General features: G+C 41.4%; 1 protein-coding gene across 1 annotated transcript in view; it reads right to left on the bottom strand.

The window, feature by feature from the left end:
- LOC147726456 (complement component C6-like) overlaps positions 1 to 15,144 on the bottom strand; it is a 563,575-nt gene that overhangs the window by 146,584 nt on the left and 401,847 nt on the right. Inside the window, exons 12-13 of the mRNA XM_086960580.1 lie at positions 14,834 to 15,005; positions 2,121 to 2,232 (exon numbers count right to left, since the gene is read on the bottom strand). Coding sequence (XP_086816706.1) covers positions 2,121 to 2,232; positions 14,834 to 15,005 — 284 coding nt within the window. The remainder of the gene's footprint in view (positions 1 to 2,120; positions 2,233 to 14,833; positions 15,006 to 15,144) is intronic.

Here is a 15,144-nt window from a genome sequence, read left to right on the forward strand (position 1 = left end):
TTTATAACCACTATATTAAGTCCATTCGAAATTCTGTCCATTCTATATATTTTTTTCAATATTGTGTCTAGTTACCTGGTGTATGCCTGACTGGCATATTTTTTTTACTGGTAAGTCCCTTGTAAAGGGGTACAATATATATGTGTGGTGTGTATTTTAAATGCTACTAGTGGGCCTGCTTCACTGATTGTGTCACCCACATAAGTAGCCTTTCAAACCTGTCTCAGGCCTGCCATTGCAGGGACTATGTATGCAGTTTACTGCCACTTCCACTTGACATTTAAAACTAATTGCCAAGCCTTAAATCCCCTTTTATTACCTATAAGTCACCTCTGAGGTAGAACCCGAAGGGACCCTAAAGGCAGGGTGCTATGTAAGCAAAAGGTAGGACATGTACCTGTGAGCTTTACATGCCATGGTACTACCAAACACCCAAATTCATTTTTCACTACAGTGAGGCCTGCTCCTCTCATAGGTTAACTTTGGGCATTCCTTGAAATACTTTAAAGCTGCAATTCCTGATTGCAGAGGAATAGCTGCTTTATGTTTTATAGTTTTGGATTGGTAATGACAAAGCTTCTTTACTGGCAAAGTTGGATTCGCCATTGCTAGGTTAGGAGTACCACTTTTAGAAAGTGGGCAATTCTCTGGCCTTAGCTCTTTGAGTGCCTTCCAGCCTGTCTAGAATACACATATGTATTTGGGTGTGATGTATCGCAAAACTCGTTATCATTTGTAGGGGTGCATTATAATCACACGAGGAGAACGCATCCACATATAATCCTTTGTCGTGTTAACCTAAGTATTAGGATCTTGTAATGTAATAACATAAAACGTGATGTATTTAGGCCAATATGTAAATACATAAAGAATGAATGTGGAAAATCAAATGTAACCAGCAGAAAACACTAACAGAAGCTAAGAGAAGCACCCGTGTTGTGCAACTGACAACCATCTGTTTATCAATCGTGTTATGTAGGTAGGAATATTAACCGAATGTAACTTAAATTCTAAGCAATTTCGTAAAGCTAATGCTTCATTTCTCTTATGTTAGCTACATTTGTAGGCCTGAAATACATTTTCCCTGGACTCTCTTGCATTAGAATTAATAGTTTGAATTTCATGTGCACATTGGATTCTATTCTTCCTCACAGTTGTGTTGCAGGTGGAAGAAGCACCCTTGTTAGTTAGAATTATGCCTTTGTGTTAGGAGTTAGACAAGGAGAGCAGAGTATGCATTGGAAGTTAAAGCTGATAAGGAAAACTGTTGTATTTTCTCACCGGAGAAGGCCTGGGAATCAAGGTCATCGTGTTGCTGTTTGGGAGAATCGTCGTCCTGTGAAAAACTACCTATGAGAATGTGGTCTGATCCGTTTGCATGACCCAAAAGTTATCCTAGGAAGACACCTGTGATATTGGAATGTCTTACAAGTAGGGGAAGAGCCCTACTTTTTCTTCGCCTTTGGAGGGAGAGCATCTTAGAATGAGCTCTGTCTCAGTAGCTTCACGCTACTTGACCCATTGAAGTGAAGAGACTTCTAAGGAAGACTCCCCATGCTGACACCTTTACCTATCCAACCCCAAAGAATGTTAAGTAGGGATGTCACATTAGTGCTAGTGTAGGGATAAACTAATGCTTTATTATCATCAACCCTCGATTCAGGGGAGCTCTGATTTGTGCTTCTGATCCTCTACATCCTATTTCTTGAATTAATTGCCTTATGTTTCACTTAAACTTTATTTGCAGATTTGGCTATATGTTGGTTCCAACCTATTTCTATACCGTCGTCTTGAGGTGTCTGTAAATTCAGTTATTTTTTGCCTTGTAATGTATCAACTAACCTTATTTAGTGGTCTGTGGTTACTATAGGTCTATAGAAACTGCAATTGAATTGATTGACATTGTTTAGAACTTCTCTACCTTCCTTGCTTTCATGCTGAGAAAAAGTACCATTGACTTGTGATTCTAGAACAGATCTAGACCATATGGGCTCAGCCCCGTTAGTTGACAGCTACACTTTGTGCACACATGAACATGTAATCACAGACAGTGGTATATCAACAATTCTACTGTACAATATATAAGGCATGCATTGTAGAGAATTAAATTAACTTATCACCCTAAAATATCCATTTTCTGGTGGAATTGGATTAGCACATCCAGAGGTGACTTCTGATTCAGAACCATCCACCTCCTTGCGTTCTTCATCATCATTAATGCATAGAGCACCCCTAAAAAACAAAGCAAGCTTTTAGAAATGTCTCAATTGTTTTAGTGTTTTGTTGGTATATTTATGACACATGCAAGGATAACATCAGGGGTGATATAAATAAATAAATAGTAGAACGATGATCCGGCAATGGATAGTGTTGTGGATAACATGTTGCAACTTCATATGCTACTCCACTTTAATTCACTTTACAACACTTTTAACAACTATACAATACTTTACTGCACTCTATGCTATGCCACTGCATTCTACAATCCTCCACTCTCTGCCGCTCCACTCTATGCCACTACATTCTAGAACACTCCATGCTAAGCCATGCCTCTCTAGGCCAATCTAGACCACTCAACTCTAAGACACTCTACTCTATTCTATGCTATTTTATGCCACACCACTCTACGACACTTTGCAACAATCTATGCCACTCCACTCTACGCCCCTCCACTCTACACCCTCCTACTCAATGTCACTCAGTCAGACTCCATGCTATTGCCACTCCACCTCACTCTATGACACTTTACTCCACTCTACGCTACTCTGGTCTACTCTAATCTATAGCAAAACACACAAGATGATGGACGGAATGTTGCACAATGGCAAAACATTCACCCCCAGTCACAGATCTGGGTTTAATCCATCGTTATTTTGCTCACCAAGCCACCCCAGTTCAGACATGGCCATATGCAAATTAGTCTTGACCCTGTGCCTCATGGGAACAGTCCTGCCGGAACCGCCAAGCCATGTCTTTCCTGGACCGGAATCAAGCATCCTAGGACCGGTTTCTGGCTATCAGCCGGTTTCAGCCAGGATAGCTTGACTCCAGTGGCGCAGTGAGCACGGGACCCACGTCTGGGAATACCCATCCCACATAGGGTGAACAGCAAAAGACACAAGATGATGGACGGAATGTTGCACAATGGCAAACCATTCACCCCCAGTCACAGATCTGGGTTTAATCCATCGTTATTTTGCTCACCAAGCCACCTCTGTTCAGACATGGCCATATGCAAATCAGTATGGACCCTGTGCCTCATGGGAACAGTCCAGCCCGAACTGCCAAGCCATGTCTTCCCTGGACCAGAATCAAGCATCCTAGGACTGGTTTCTGGCTATCAGCCGTTTTCAGCCAGGATAGCTTGACTCCAGTGGCGCAGTGAGCACGGGACCCACGTCTGGGCATACCCTTCCCACATAGGGTGAACAGCAAAACACACAAGATGATGGATGACACTCTGCAAGAATCTATGCCACTCCACTCTATAAGACTCTACGGCCCTCCACACTACACCCCACCGCTTTATGACACTCAATCACACTCCATGATATTGCCACTCAACTCCACTCTACAACACTTTACTCCACTCCACTCTACGCTACGCTACTCTGCTCTACTCTATGACACTCCACTCTATTCCACTCTATGACACTTTACTCCAATCTACGGCACTTTACTCCAATCTACACTGTGCCACTCTAAGCCACTCCACTCTATTATCCCCACTGTACGTCACTCCACTCTACAACACTCTACTCCAACCTGAACCAGTCTACTCCACTCCACTTCACTGTATTATACTCGACTCTAAACCACAACACTCTGTGCCTCTCCACTCTATGCTGTGCTATGTCACTTCACTCAACTGTATGACACTTTATTATATGACACTCCACTCTATGCCCTGCCATGCCTCTCTACGCCACAACTCTATGACACTTTGCTCCACTCTAAGCCACTCTTCGCCACATCACTCTACAACAATCTATGCCACTTCACTCTATGCTATGCCACTCCACTTGATGTTATGCCACTCCATTCTATAACAATTTACTCCACTCTACGCTATGCCACTCCCCTCTACTTCACGCTATGACACTCCACTCCACTCTACCAAACTTTACTCCAAACTACAGCACTTTACTCCTCTCTACACTATGCCACTTTAAGCCTCTCAACTCTATGCTCCTCCTCCACTCCACTTTATAACACTCTACACACTCTACACAGTCTACTCCACTTCACTCTACTCTACGCCACTCAACTCCACTCTACGCCACTCTACTCCACTCTACACCACTCAACTTCACTCTATGCCACTCTACACCACTCCATTCTATGACACTCCACTCAACGAAACTCCAAAATATGACCCTTCACAATACTTTATGACACTCCACAGTATGACACCTACTCTACGACACTGCACCCTGCGCCACACCACTCTACACCACTCTGCGACACTCCACTTTACTATACTCCACTCTACCACCCCCATAACACTTCACTCCACGACACTTTACTCAACAACACTCCACTCTTCGCCAAGCCTGTCTATGCCAATATAGACCACTCCACTATACAACACCCTGCCCCACTCTATGCCACGTCAATCTACACCACTCTACTCCACTCTATGCCACACCACTCTATGACAATCTAATCCACTCCACAACACTCCACTGCCCTCAACTTTATGACATTCTACTCCTATGTACTACACTCTACTCCATGCTATACCTCAACACTCTATGATGCTTTACTCCACTCTACATCCCTTCAATCCATGCCACTATGTTCTTTGACCCACCATTCTACGTCACTCTACATCACTCCACTCCAGTTCAACTCCACAACACTCCAACACACTTAATGCCATTCTATGACGCTCCATGACACTCAACTCTATGCCACTCCACTCTTTGCCACATCACACCGCACCACTCTACGCCACACCACTCCATGCCACTCTACCCCACTCCACACCACTACATGCCACTACATTCCACTCTATAACACTCCACAAAACTCTATGCCACTTCATACCACTCCCCTGTGTGCTACTAAGTTTTAGCCACGCTGGACAGCAGTTATCCTGGTGTACAACATGGGTAGAATCCATTGGAAAAGCCAATAGCAGTTGCATGGGTGAGATCTGTTGGCTTTGCCAATGCTTATCTAATACACAAACAGAAGACAAGACCATAAAATGAAAAAGAACTATCAATCTCATCCTTCGTATAGGGGGGTATAATGAATGTTAGAGATTTCTACAATGGTATAATTCCTTTGTCTCGTGGTCTTCTTGCTTTTCTCATCATATTGACAGCCCATAATATGAAATTAATTGATGTTATCAAACTTTTTTATCACCTGTGTGTTGCAGTGACTAATCTTTCCCCAGATAGGCACTGGTATATATTAGATTGCTAACCCCCAACTTCTGCACTTGTTCACTTCTCCACAGCTTTGCAACATCTCTTTGCCATTCCACCAAGCCCAGGCTACATATTTGGCCAGAGGTGACTCTTTTCTTATTCCCAATATGTAAGGTTTTGCTTCCAGGGATTCGAAATCCAGATGACATGTTCCAAATTATCTATGAACCCTCCCCAAAACTGCTTTATTTTTGGACAAGTCTATAACACATGATAAAAATTCCTTGTCTGACCGCAGTTGCCATCTCCCACAATTCTAATAGACTTGTAGAATTTCTTTTGCCGCTAACCTAAATTTTGATGTTGCAGCCACCTGCCTTGGGCATACCAGGGCTTCCTCCTAGTCGGCATCTTCAAAATGATTCATGTCTGCCACCCATCTATTTCCAAAGCATTTGAGATCTAGGGGGCCGGGGTCTTGTAAATTAGGGAAGTAGCTTTGTCCTGTAAAGGATTCTCAAGTAGCCTATGTTCAAGAGGCGAGGCATCTTCTTTATCATTAACTAGCTTACCCGTCGCGCGTTGCTGCGAAGTCAGAAAGGAAATTCAAGGAAACTCGTTATGATAACCTTAAATTTACATTGTGTCATTGTTATTGAAACCTATTCATTTTATTTTTTAAACATTTCTAAGTGTGGCTTGAGCAGTGCGTCCTCGATTGGCTTCCAATCTTGATTCTGGTTGCTCTCCTGTTTCATTCGAGCGGGCTTGAGCAGTGCGTAATTGATCGTTTTCCAATCTTGATTCTCGTTGCTCTCCTGTTTAATTCGAGCGGGCTTGAGCAGTGCGTAATCGATCTGTTTCCAATCTTGAGTCTCGATGCTTGTTCGTTTGAGAAGCATGGGCTTGTGCAGTGCGTACTCGATCGGCTTCCAATCTTGATTCTCGTTGCTCGTTCGTTTGAGAATTACGGGCTTGAGCAGTTTGTATTCGAACAGATTCTAATCTTGCTTCCCGTTGCTCGTCTGTTTCTGAATCTCGTAATGCCTTTTTCTTTCGTGCTTCTGATGTAGATTGACCAATCGATTTCCGTTTGGGGGCCATAACTGTCGACAATGCTTGCAAATTCACTGTCTATTTCAGTATTTGAAAGATTATGAGGGCCCTGGGGGGGCGATTTTAAAAAAAAATTGACAGAAACCTTTGCGGGAGTGTGCTCAACAACTTCCCAAAGTTTCATGGCAATCGGAGGAACGTTGCTGCGATCTCAGAAGAAAGGAAATTGAAGGAAACTTGTTAGGATAAGATTTCATTTACATTGTGTCATTTTTATTGAAACTTATTCATTTTAATATGGAAAACATTTTAAAGTGTTGTTTTAATTCTGTTTATTTATTCGAGTGCTTGTGGATACACTGTATTTTTTGTTTTTCGGTCTGGTCCTTACACAAATAAATCAGAAGGTTTTCCGACACTTCAGCTGGCCACATACAGTTATCCATGTGAGAAGCACAAATTCTCCAAATCTAGTCCACACACTTGCAGCGATTGTCCTTGTGCTTTGTTGATGGTCATTGCAAAAGCAAGTCGCACCGGAAACTGTAAACGTTCAGTATTGGAAAGATTATGAGGGCCCTGGGGTTGGGGGGGGCCGATATTTAACAAATATTTCTTTTTTTTCTTTTTGCCAGAAACCTTTGCGGGGGTGTACTCAGCAACTTTTAACAAATGTTATTTTATTTATTTATTTATTTTTTACATTAACCTTTGCGGGAGTGTACTCAACAACTTCCCAAAGTTTCATGCCGATCGGATGAATAGTGTAGTAATGCACAAAGGACAAACAGACAGACATACTTTTGTTTTTATATATATAGATATTCAAATGTTTCTTCAAAGCATGTGTGAGTGGCAGGTAACAATAGCATTTTGCTCTGCATATCTTATATTCAGACTCCATCCGATCAAATGTCTCAAGGCCTGAAGCATCCCAAACGTCTGCCAGAGATAAGGTGCCAATGCTATTCCAGGCCATGAATCCCCTCAGGATCATCAAATCGGAACCAAACTACTGCTTTTACTGATTTTATTAATTGATATTCCCTCCCATTTCAAAAATCGCAGTTGTTGTCCCATGCCCGAATTACTGTTCTTCTCATCATAGGGCAACTGACGGTTTTGTTTTTTTGTCATGTAATGCCTGCATATAACTCTTTTCTCCATACAGTACCGATCAATGTTTAGGGAGAGTTCCTGGAAAGGGTAAATGAACACCCATTTACCACATCTAGTTAGGAGGCCCAGCAGTATGTTCTAATATTCGAGAAAGCTATACCACCATAATATCACTGTTTGTGAACCGTGGCAAGCTCAATAGGCAAGGCCCCAACATACCAGTGAAGAATGTAAAAGACTGCAACAAGGTGATGGAAGAATGCATCATCAGCCCAGTAAGGGGTAGCCTTAGTTATCTACAACACTTTAGGCAAAGTGCCATTTTGTGCAGTATGACTCGCCACTGTAGTGAAAGGGCAAACTACGCCAATCGTTCACATCAGCCTAATATTGTCTACGTTTCCTTTACAATTTCTCCTTTATAATGTTCACTTGGTCTCCCATGAAAAATATACCTAGTTATTTAAATCCCCAATATAGAATCTGAGAGGGGCAGGCTTGAGGTGTAATTTGTCACCAGATAATGAACTGAATTACTCCATTGGAGAAACTATGCCTCTGGGTTTATGCATCCCTTCATATCCAGCAAGTCAATCTAGTACATCTTTTCTGTAATTCCTATCATCTCCTGGAAACAAAGTTCTACTGCTGGAATCTGGGGTGTAGAGTCCAGCAGAGAAGCTTGGCTGTGGAGCTGAGAGGTTGGTCTCTGGGGGTCGTTACAATATAACTACAATAAACCTTCTTTCTTCAATCAACTGTGTCCTGTGTTCCCAAATTTGGTGACGAGGTTGAAATCCACGACCAAGGAGGACATGTTCTGTATCTAGAAGAAATTTATTTCTGGATTTTACTGATTGGAGGAACATTTCTTCAAGCCACCTGTATTTGTGACCCCTGCATGACCATAGTTTTACAATTGGATGCGGATCGAGTGGATACTACCAAAAATTGAAATTGACTATTGAGAGAGCGCAATTTGAATGAAAAGTATATCTGTACCATATTTACAAGCATATCGCATAAACGTAGCACTTGTAGCGTAAAGTTAGCCGATGTAACCAATGTAATAGGAAATGTACTTGTATTTACTCTAAAATACATTAGTATTAGAAAGGCCCGTATATATAGGTTGGGCTAATATAGAAATGTGTAGAAATGCTTAAGAACAGTAGAACGTGCTGAATAGATGTACGTATGTAATTATAAAGCGGAGAAACGTTACGAAATGTAAAGTGAAGAAATGTGCAGACTATATAGCACTGTATAAGAATGAGAGTATAACGTTGTATTTTATGTAACATGGATTCAAGTATAATCAATGATTTGCTAATTCAAATATATATGTGTGTTAAAAGTCATACTGTGTAGAAGAGTTTGTAGGAATGTTAGCATATTGTGGTCATGTGTGATTTTAACCTAAGCTGACCAAGGGTTCGCAGGAGTGTAGTCCACTGCATGTAATTTAGTGGGCTCACAGGAATAGGGATAGCTTTGATCTGAACGTGCGAGCCAAGAGTCAAAGGTCTTGTTGAATTTAGAGTGACAATGCTGGACGAGGTTTATGGCCTATTGAGATAAGAGACGCTTGGAATTTGAAGTCTTGTTTTAAGTGACCGTTCACAGGACCAAACGAGGTTATAATCACAAATGTAATGAATAGAGTTCTGATGAGGTGATAGACTTTGCTCTGAAAGTGTCAACTGGAATGTCAATGAAGTCACCAGCAAGAAGACGAAGATGGCGCCTAAGAAGCAAGGTCAACTTAACGGACGACGCGAAGAGACGAAGCTATGGAAAGAACTAGAATGAGATCATGTGAATGTGTACGTGGTGGGCGTCAAAGGGGCGTTCCACCTATACTGTGATTGTGTATTTAGGGACAGCACCCTGGGGAGAAGAGCAGCGCAAGAGCTCAGAGCAGATGGCCTGAAGACATAGAGAGCAGCAGAAGAGAGCAGTAGGCCGAGGACCCTTAGAGAGCGGATGGGTAGGCAGAAAGGGTACTGCTTCTCGACATAGAATTCCATCAGAGGCTAAGAGAGTTTGAACTTCTTTTGGAAGTCAAACTGCTGACACCTTTTTAGGAAAAAGGACTTGCTAGTAGGGATGTCACTTAGCATAGAGTAGGGACAGATTTAACTTGTTTATTCTTTTTTGTAGATGACGCAACGGATCCACTTTGTATCTATGCTTTTTAATCTGTTGATTCTGGAATTGATTTTAATCGTTTTCTTTTGTAGACTTAGGTTCTTTAGGGAATTTATGTTCCTTTTAGTTCCTGTATACTTGTTGAATCTTATCCTGAGAGGATTGTATATGCAGTTGATTTTGATTTTATATTAAACTTTTAAACTTTTATCAGTCGTAAGTGGTTCTTCAGAGTTGCGTCAGTCTATGGGGTTGATTTAACCTATGGGGGTTTGCCTTTTACTCAATGACAGATAATAATCGATCCAAAATTGGATGAATGAGATAGGTATCTAGGTGATCAGAAAAGGTATCAAAATCTCATTCCCCGCAGTTGGTAGCAGAGAAAGATGGTTTTCTTCTTGAGGAAGGCAACCTAGGTCAGGTCTAGATTACCCCAAGGTCCCTAGTCATCGACGACCAAAGAAGAAAAAGCACACAAGAAGAAGGGTAGCAATGGTCCAATAGCTTTGGATAGAACGCAGAAAGGAAAGTTATGTTTAACTCGAAGCAGGACATATTATGAGAGTGTATTTGTAGGTGAAGTTAATTGCGAACATGCTTTCAGGTTAGAGTATTATACGAAAGATTTCATGAAAGAGATGCAAGTGATTCCTAATGTATATTTTGTATGTGGAAGAAATGCCTATGTAAAACTGCCTGACAATTGGTATGGTTCGTGTTATTTGGCAATTGTCTTCCCCAAAATATATCATGCGAAGGATTTAGAGATCATAGAAGGAAAGGCTTCGATAAGAGCGAAAAGGGAAGTAGGAGATGCTGAGGTAGTTGGAGACATATTTGGAGCAATGTTTCCTCTTTTAGGTTTGATACTTAACGATGTTAAGATCAGGAGACTAGCTACAGTTGTGGATAGATTGTCTGCTAGTACTGCAAGGTCATTGATGCTAGTAGAAGGAGAGATGCAGTCGATTAGAGCAATGGTTCTTCAGAACCGTCTTGCTTTAGATGTTCTGCTAGCAAAAGAGGGCGGAGTCTGTAAGGCTTTGAAGGTCCAGGAATGTTGTACTTACATTCCAGACAATTCAAAACCACTTGAGAAAGTCATACAGAACATTACAGAGATACGTCAAGAAATCGAAGATTTAACAAAAATAAATGTTTGGGAAAAAGTAGGTCATGGAATGGGAAAAGTTGGAGATTGGTTTGCCAATCTTGGTAAAAGTGTTGTGTGGTACATATTGAAACCTGTCTTAATAATATTGATTTGCATAATCACATTGTTGGGTTTAGTGAAATTGTACAAATGGTATAGGACGAACCGGTTACAAAGGTCCATGAGAGAGCAAGAAAGGAGATTAGCTGCTTTACAAGATCAACAGTATAAAAGTTTGAGAGCTCTCGAGACGATAAAAAGAGGGAATCTTGTAACTAGTTCTGTGTAATGCAACATTCAAATTGCAATTAGTGATGACCCCTAGAGGTCATCAAAGGGGGGAACTGAGAGAGCGCAATTTGAATGAAAAGTATATCTGTACCATATTTACAAGCATATCGCATAAACGTAGCACTTGTAGCGTAAAGTTAGCCGATGTAACCAATGTAATAGGAAATGTACTTGTATTTACTCTAAAATACATTAGTATTAGAAAGGCCCGTATATATAGGTTGGGCTAATATAGAAATGTGTAGAAATGCTTAAGAACAGTGGAACGTGCTGAATAGATGTACGTATGTAATTATAAAGCGGAGAAACGTTACGAAATGTAAAGTGAAGAAATGTGCAGACTATATAGCACTGTATAAGAATGAGAGTATAACGTTATATTTTATGTAACATGGATTCAAGTATAATCAATGATTTGCTAATTCAAATATATATGTGTGTTAAAAGTCATACTGTGTAGAAGAGTTTGTAGGAATGTTAGCATAGTGTGGTCATGTGTGATTTTAACCTAAGCTGACCAAGGGTTCGCAGGAGTGTAGTCCACTGCATGTAATTTAGTGGGCTCACAGGAATAGGGATAGCTTTGATCTGAACGTGCGAGCCAAGAGTCAAAGGTCTTGTTGAATTTAGAGTGACAATGCTGGACGAGGTTTATGGCCTATTGAGATAAGAGACGCTTGGAATTTGAAGTCTTGTTTTAAGTGACCGTTCACAGGACCAAACGAGGTTATAATCACAAATGTAATGAATAGAGTTCTGATGAGGTGATAGACTTTGCTCTGAAAGTGTCAACTGGAATGTCAATGAAGTCACCAGCAAGAAGACGAAGATGGCGCCTAAGAAGCAAGGTCAACTTAACGGACGACGCGAAGAGACGAAGCTATGGAAAGAACTAGAATGAGATCATGTGAATGTGTACGTGGTGGGCGTCAAAGGGGCGTTCCACCTATACTGTGATTGTGTATTTAGGGACAGCACCCTGGGGAGAAGAGCAGCGCAAGAGCTCAGAGCAGATGGCCTGAAGACATAGAGAGCAGCAGAAGAGAGCAGTAGGCCGAGGACCCTTAGAGAGCGGATGGGTAGGCAGAAAGGGTACTGCTTCTCGACATAGAATTCCATCAGAGGCTAAGAGAGTTTGAACTTCTTTTGGAAGTCAAACTGCTGACACCTTTTTAGGAAAAAGGACTTGCTAGTAGGGATGTCACTTAGCATAGAGTAGGGACAGATTTAACTTGTTTATTCTTTTTTGTAGATGACGCAACGGATCCACTTTGTATCTATGCTTTTTAATCTGTTGATTCTGGAATTGATTTTAATCGTTTTCTTTTGTAGACTTAGGTTCTTTAGGGAATTTATGTTCCTTTTAGTTCCTGTATACTTGTTGAATCTTATCCTGAGAGGATTGTATATGCAGTTGATTTTGATTTTATATTAAACTTTTAAACTTTTATCAGTCGTAAGTGGTTCTTCAGAGGTGCGTCAGTCTATGGGGTTGATTAAACCTATGGGGGTTTGCCTTTTACTCAATGACAGATAATAATCGATCCAAAATTGGATGAATGAGATAGGTATCTAGGTGATCAGAAAAGGTATCAAAATCTCATTCCCCGCACTATTGGACGTGTACCGATAGTTACTGAAATCAGCGATCTCAAGAGAAGACAGTTTGGGTTTGAAGGTAAACTTTACATTTGTGCAAGCCGCATGCATTCTAGTAACAACACTGCTGCGTGGAGAGTCGTGTGATTCAACAGCGGTGTCCGTGAAGTGGCATCTCCTGTGTTCGAACTCTGCTGCGAGAAGAAGTGCGTGAGTCAACAGCTGTGCCCGTGGGAGGAACTTTGCTTCCTGAATTCGGAAACATGGGACGTGAAGCGTTTTATGTTAGAAGACGCGGACACGCGCTTGAGAGGACGTCACAGTGTATGTTGCTTGGTAACGGAGCAAGCGAACCTTGTATCGCCACCTTGACCTGACAGTGTACGTGCCGCCATTTTTCTTTGCGGTCATTTCCTTTTAAGCCTGAACACTACCATACCGGATGAGGAATAATATTTTCATGTTATCGGAATTATCTCCGGTAAAGAGGGCTGACCGGGAAGGCTGAAAGAAAACGGAAAATCCTAACTAACCGGTGAGTGGTGTTGAGATACTGACACTGTTCATGTCGATCTAGGGTATTAGAAGGAAACCCTAGTGTGTGTCTGCTTTTGAGAAAGTTTACATTTGTAAATGCTGAATAGATAAAAGTAGTTATGTTATTCAAAAGTGTAACAATAACTTTACCTGAACTAAATCTACACATGTAAGTTTATCTTTGGGAAAAGAGCCCATACAACGGTACTAAAAAGCACCTTTGTTCAAATTGGACCAGATCAGAAATATAGTAAGATCTCCGGGCAGTTTGTGCCGCCGACCCCTGTATTTTAAAATAAATGCACCATGCAAAGGGTTGGGAGATGCTTCACAAAAGAGAAACTTTCTACTAAAAGTACTGACATAAACCACAGCTGCTAACACATGTGCCCAATTCACCAAAGAAAAGTACTAATCACAGCTGTGAAATGCTGGTTTATTTCATAAAAATGTAAAGCACGCCTGTGCAAAGTACACTTCAATGATGGAAAAGTAGGCATCCCTATGACACTGTGGAAGAACTGTAAATCAGCAGCCAATTTAAACAATGGATGTAACCATCGACAAAACAAAATACTAAAACAGATTTCATGATTCTCAAAACAGAGGCATAAATGTTTAACCTGCTAGTCAAGTACTAATGTTTGAACTCAGCCTTAGTGTGTGTTTTTAATAAGGCAGATACAAACAAGCAATAGAGAATTTCTAAAACTTCTACAATTTAAAAATGCAGTGCAGATAAATAAAAACTAACTTCTTGTGCTTTGTGTAAGTTTACAGTTCCCAGTGTGTAATATATAGAAAGAACGCAACACAACTTACGTGGATTAGCAACAAAGAGTACAGCATGATAAGGTGTCTTCAAAGCATATACATTCAGAATCAGAAACCTTTCTGACCGACAGATTAGGATGTTAGGTAACCGTTCTGTCCTTCCGACTCGATTCAGACAGGCATTCGGAGAAACTGAGTTGGGTCGGAGCAGACTCGTACCGCTCTGTGGACCGCATTTTCGACAGAGAGATTACGATGTCAGATTCGGACAGCCTTTCCGAATTGGTTTGTCTATCACATATCGGCTGTTGGAATCTGATTTTGGGGTTTGGGGGCCCGTAGTAGGCCCCCCTTGACCCTGAGGTCTAAGGTTATGCCTCGTGGGGCTACCCAAGGGACCCCGTGTTAAACCATGCACAGTGTGGCAGGCACCATGGGGTGCCCGCCACATGGTGAAAGGTTTTCCGCAACCATCCCTTTTTTCAATGGGAGCCTGTGTTGTCGGTCGGAACACAGGCTCCCATTGAAGACTCGGAGTCCAACTGAAATTATTTTTGAAACATCATAATCGGTCGGTCGGACTCCCCAAATCTGATTCTGTCGGAAACTGTTCCGAAACCAAGTTGGTTGAAATGCTTTCCGACTGACATCATAATCAGCCCCATTGTTGTAAACATACAATGCAGTGCCTCACTGAACCTCTAGATTGCTCCTACACATTCACATTTTCCACAAGTATTTCCCTTGCTCTATTTTAGGTTATGCTTACTTGTCAGCGAATATTGAGAAGTGGCAGTCTTCTTCCTGTTCGTGCTCCCCCTCACAAGCCTTTCCTCCATTCAAGGGCATCGGATTATCACAACTTCTAGTTCTCTTTCTTGTTAAAGAAGCATCACAGGGGCTCCACTTAGACCAGCAACCCCAGCGTCCATCAACAGCCACTTTAAGAAACAAATAACAAAATAATGGAAAGTCCGTTCTGCCCAGGTGGGTGCTATGTTGTGTTTGAACCATATCTCTAGTTACAGCTGTAGGCTGTGAGTAATACAATTTGTCATCATCTCGTAAGCTGCAAAACTG

The sequence above is a fragment of the Lissotriton vulgaris genome, chromosome 3_1, assembly GCF_964263255.1.
Source record: "Lissotriton vulgaris chromosome 3_1, aLisVul1.2, whole genome shotgun sequence".
Lineage (NCBI taxonomy): Eukaryota > Metazoa > Chordata > Amphibia > Caudata > Salamandridae > Lissotriton > Lissotriton vulgaris.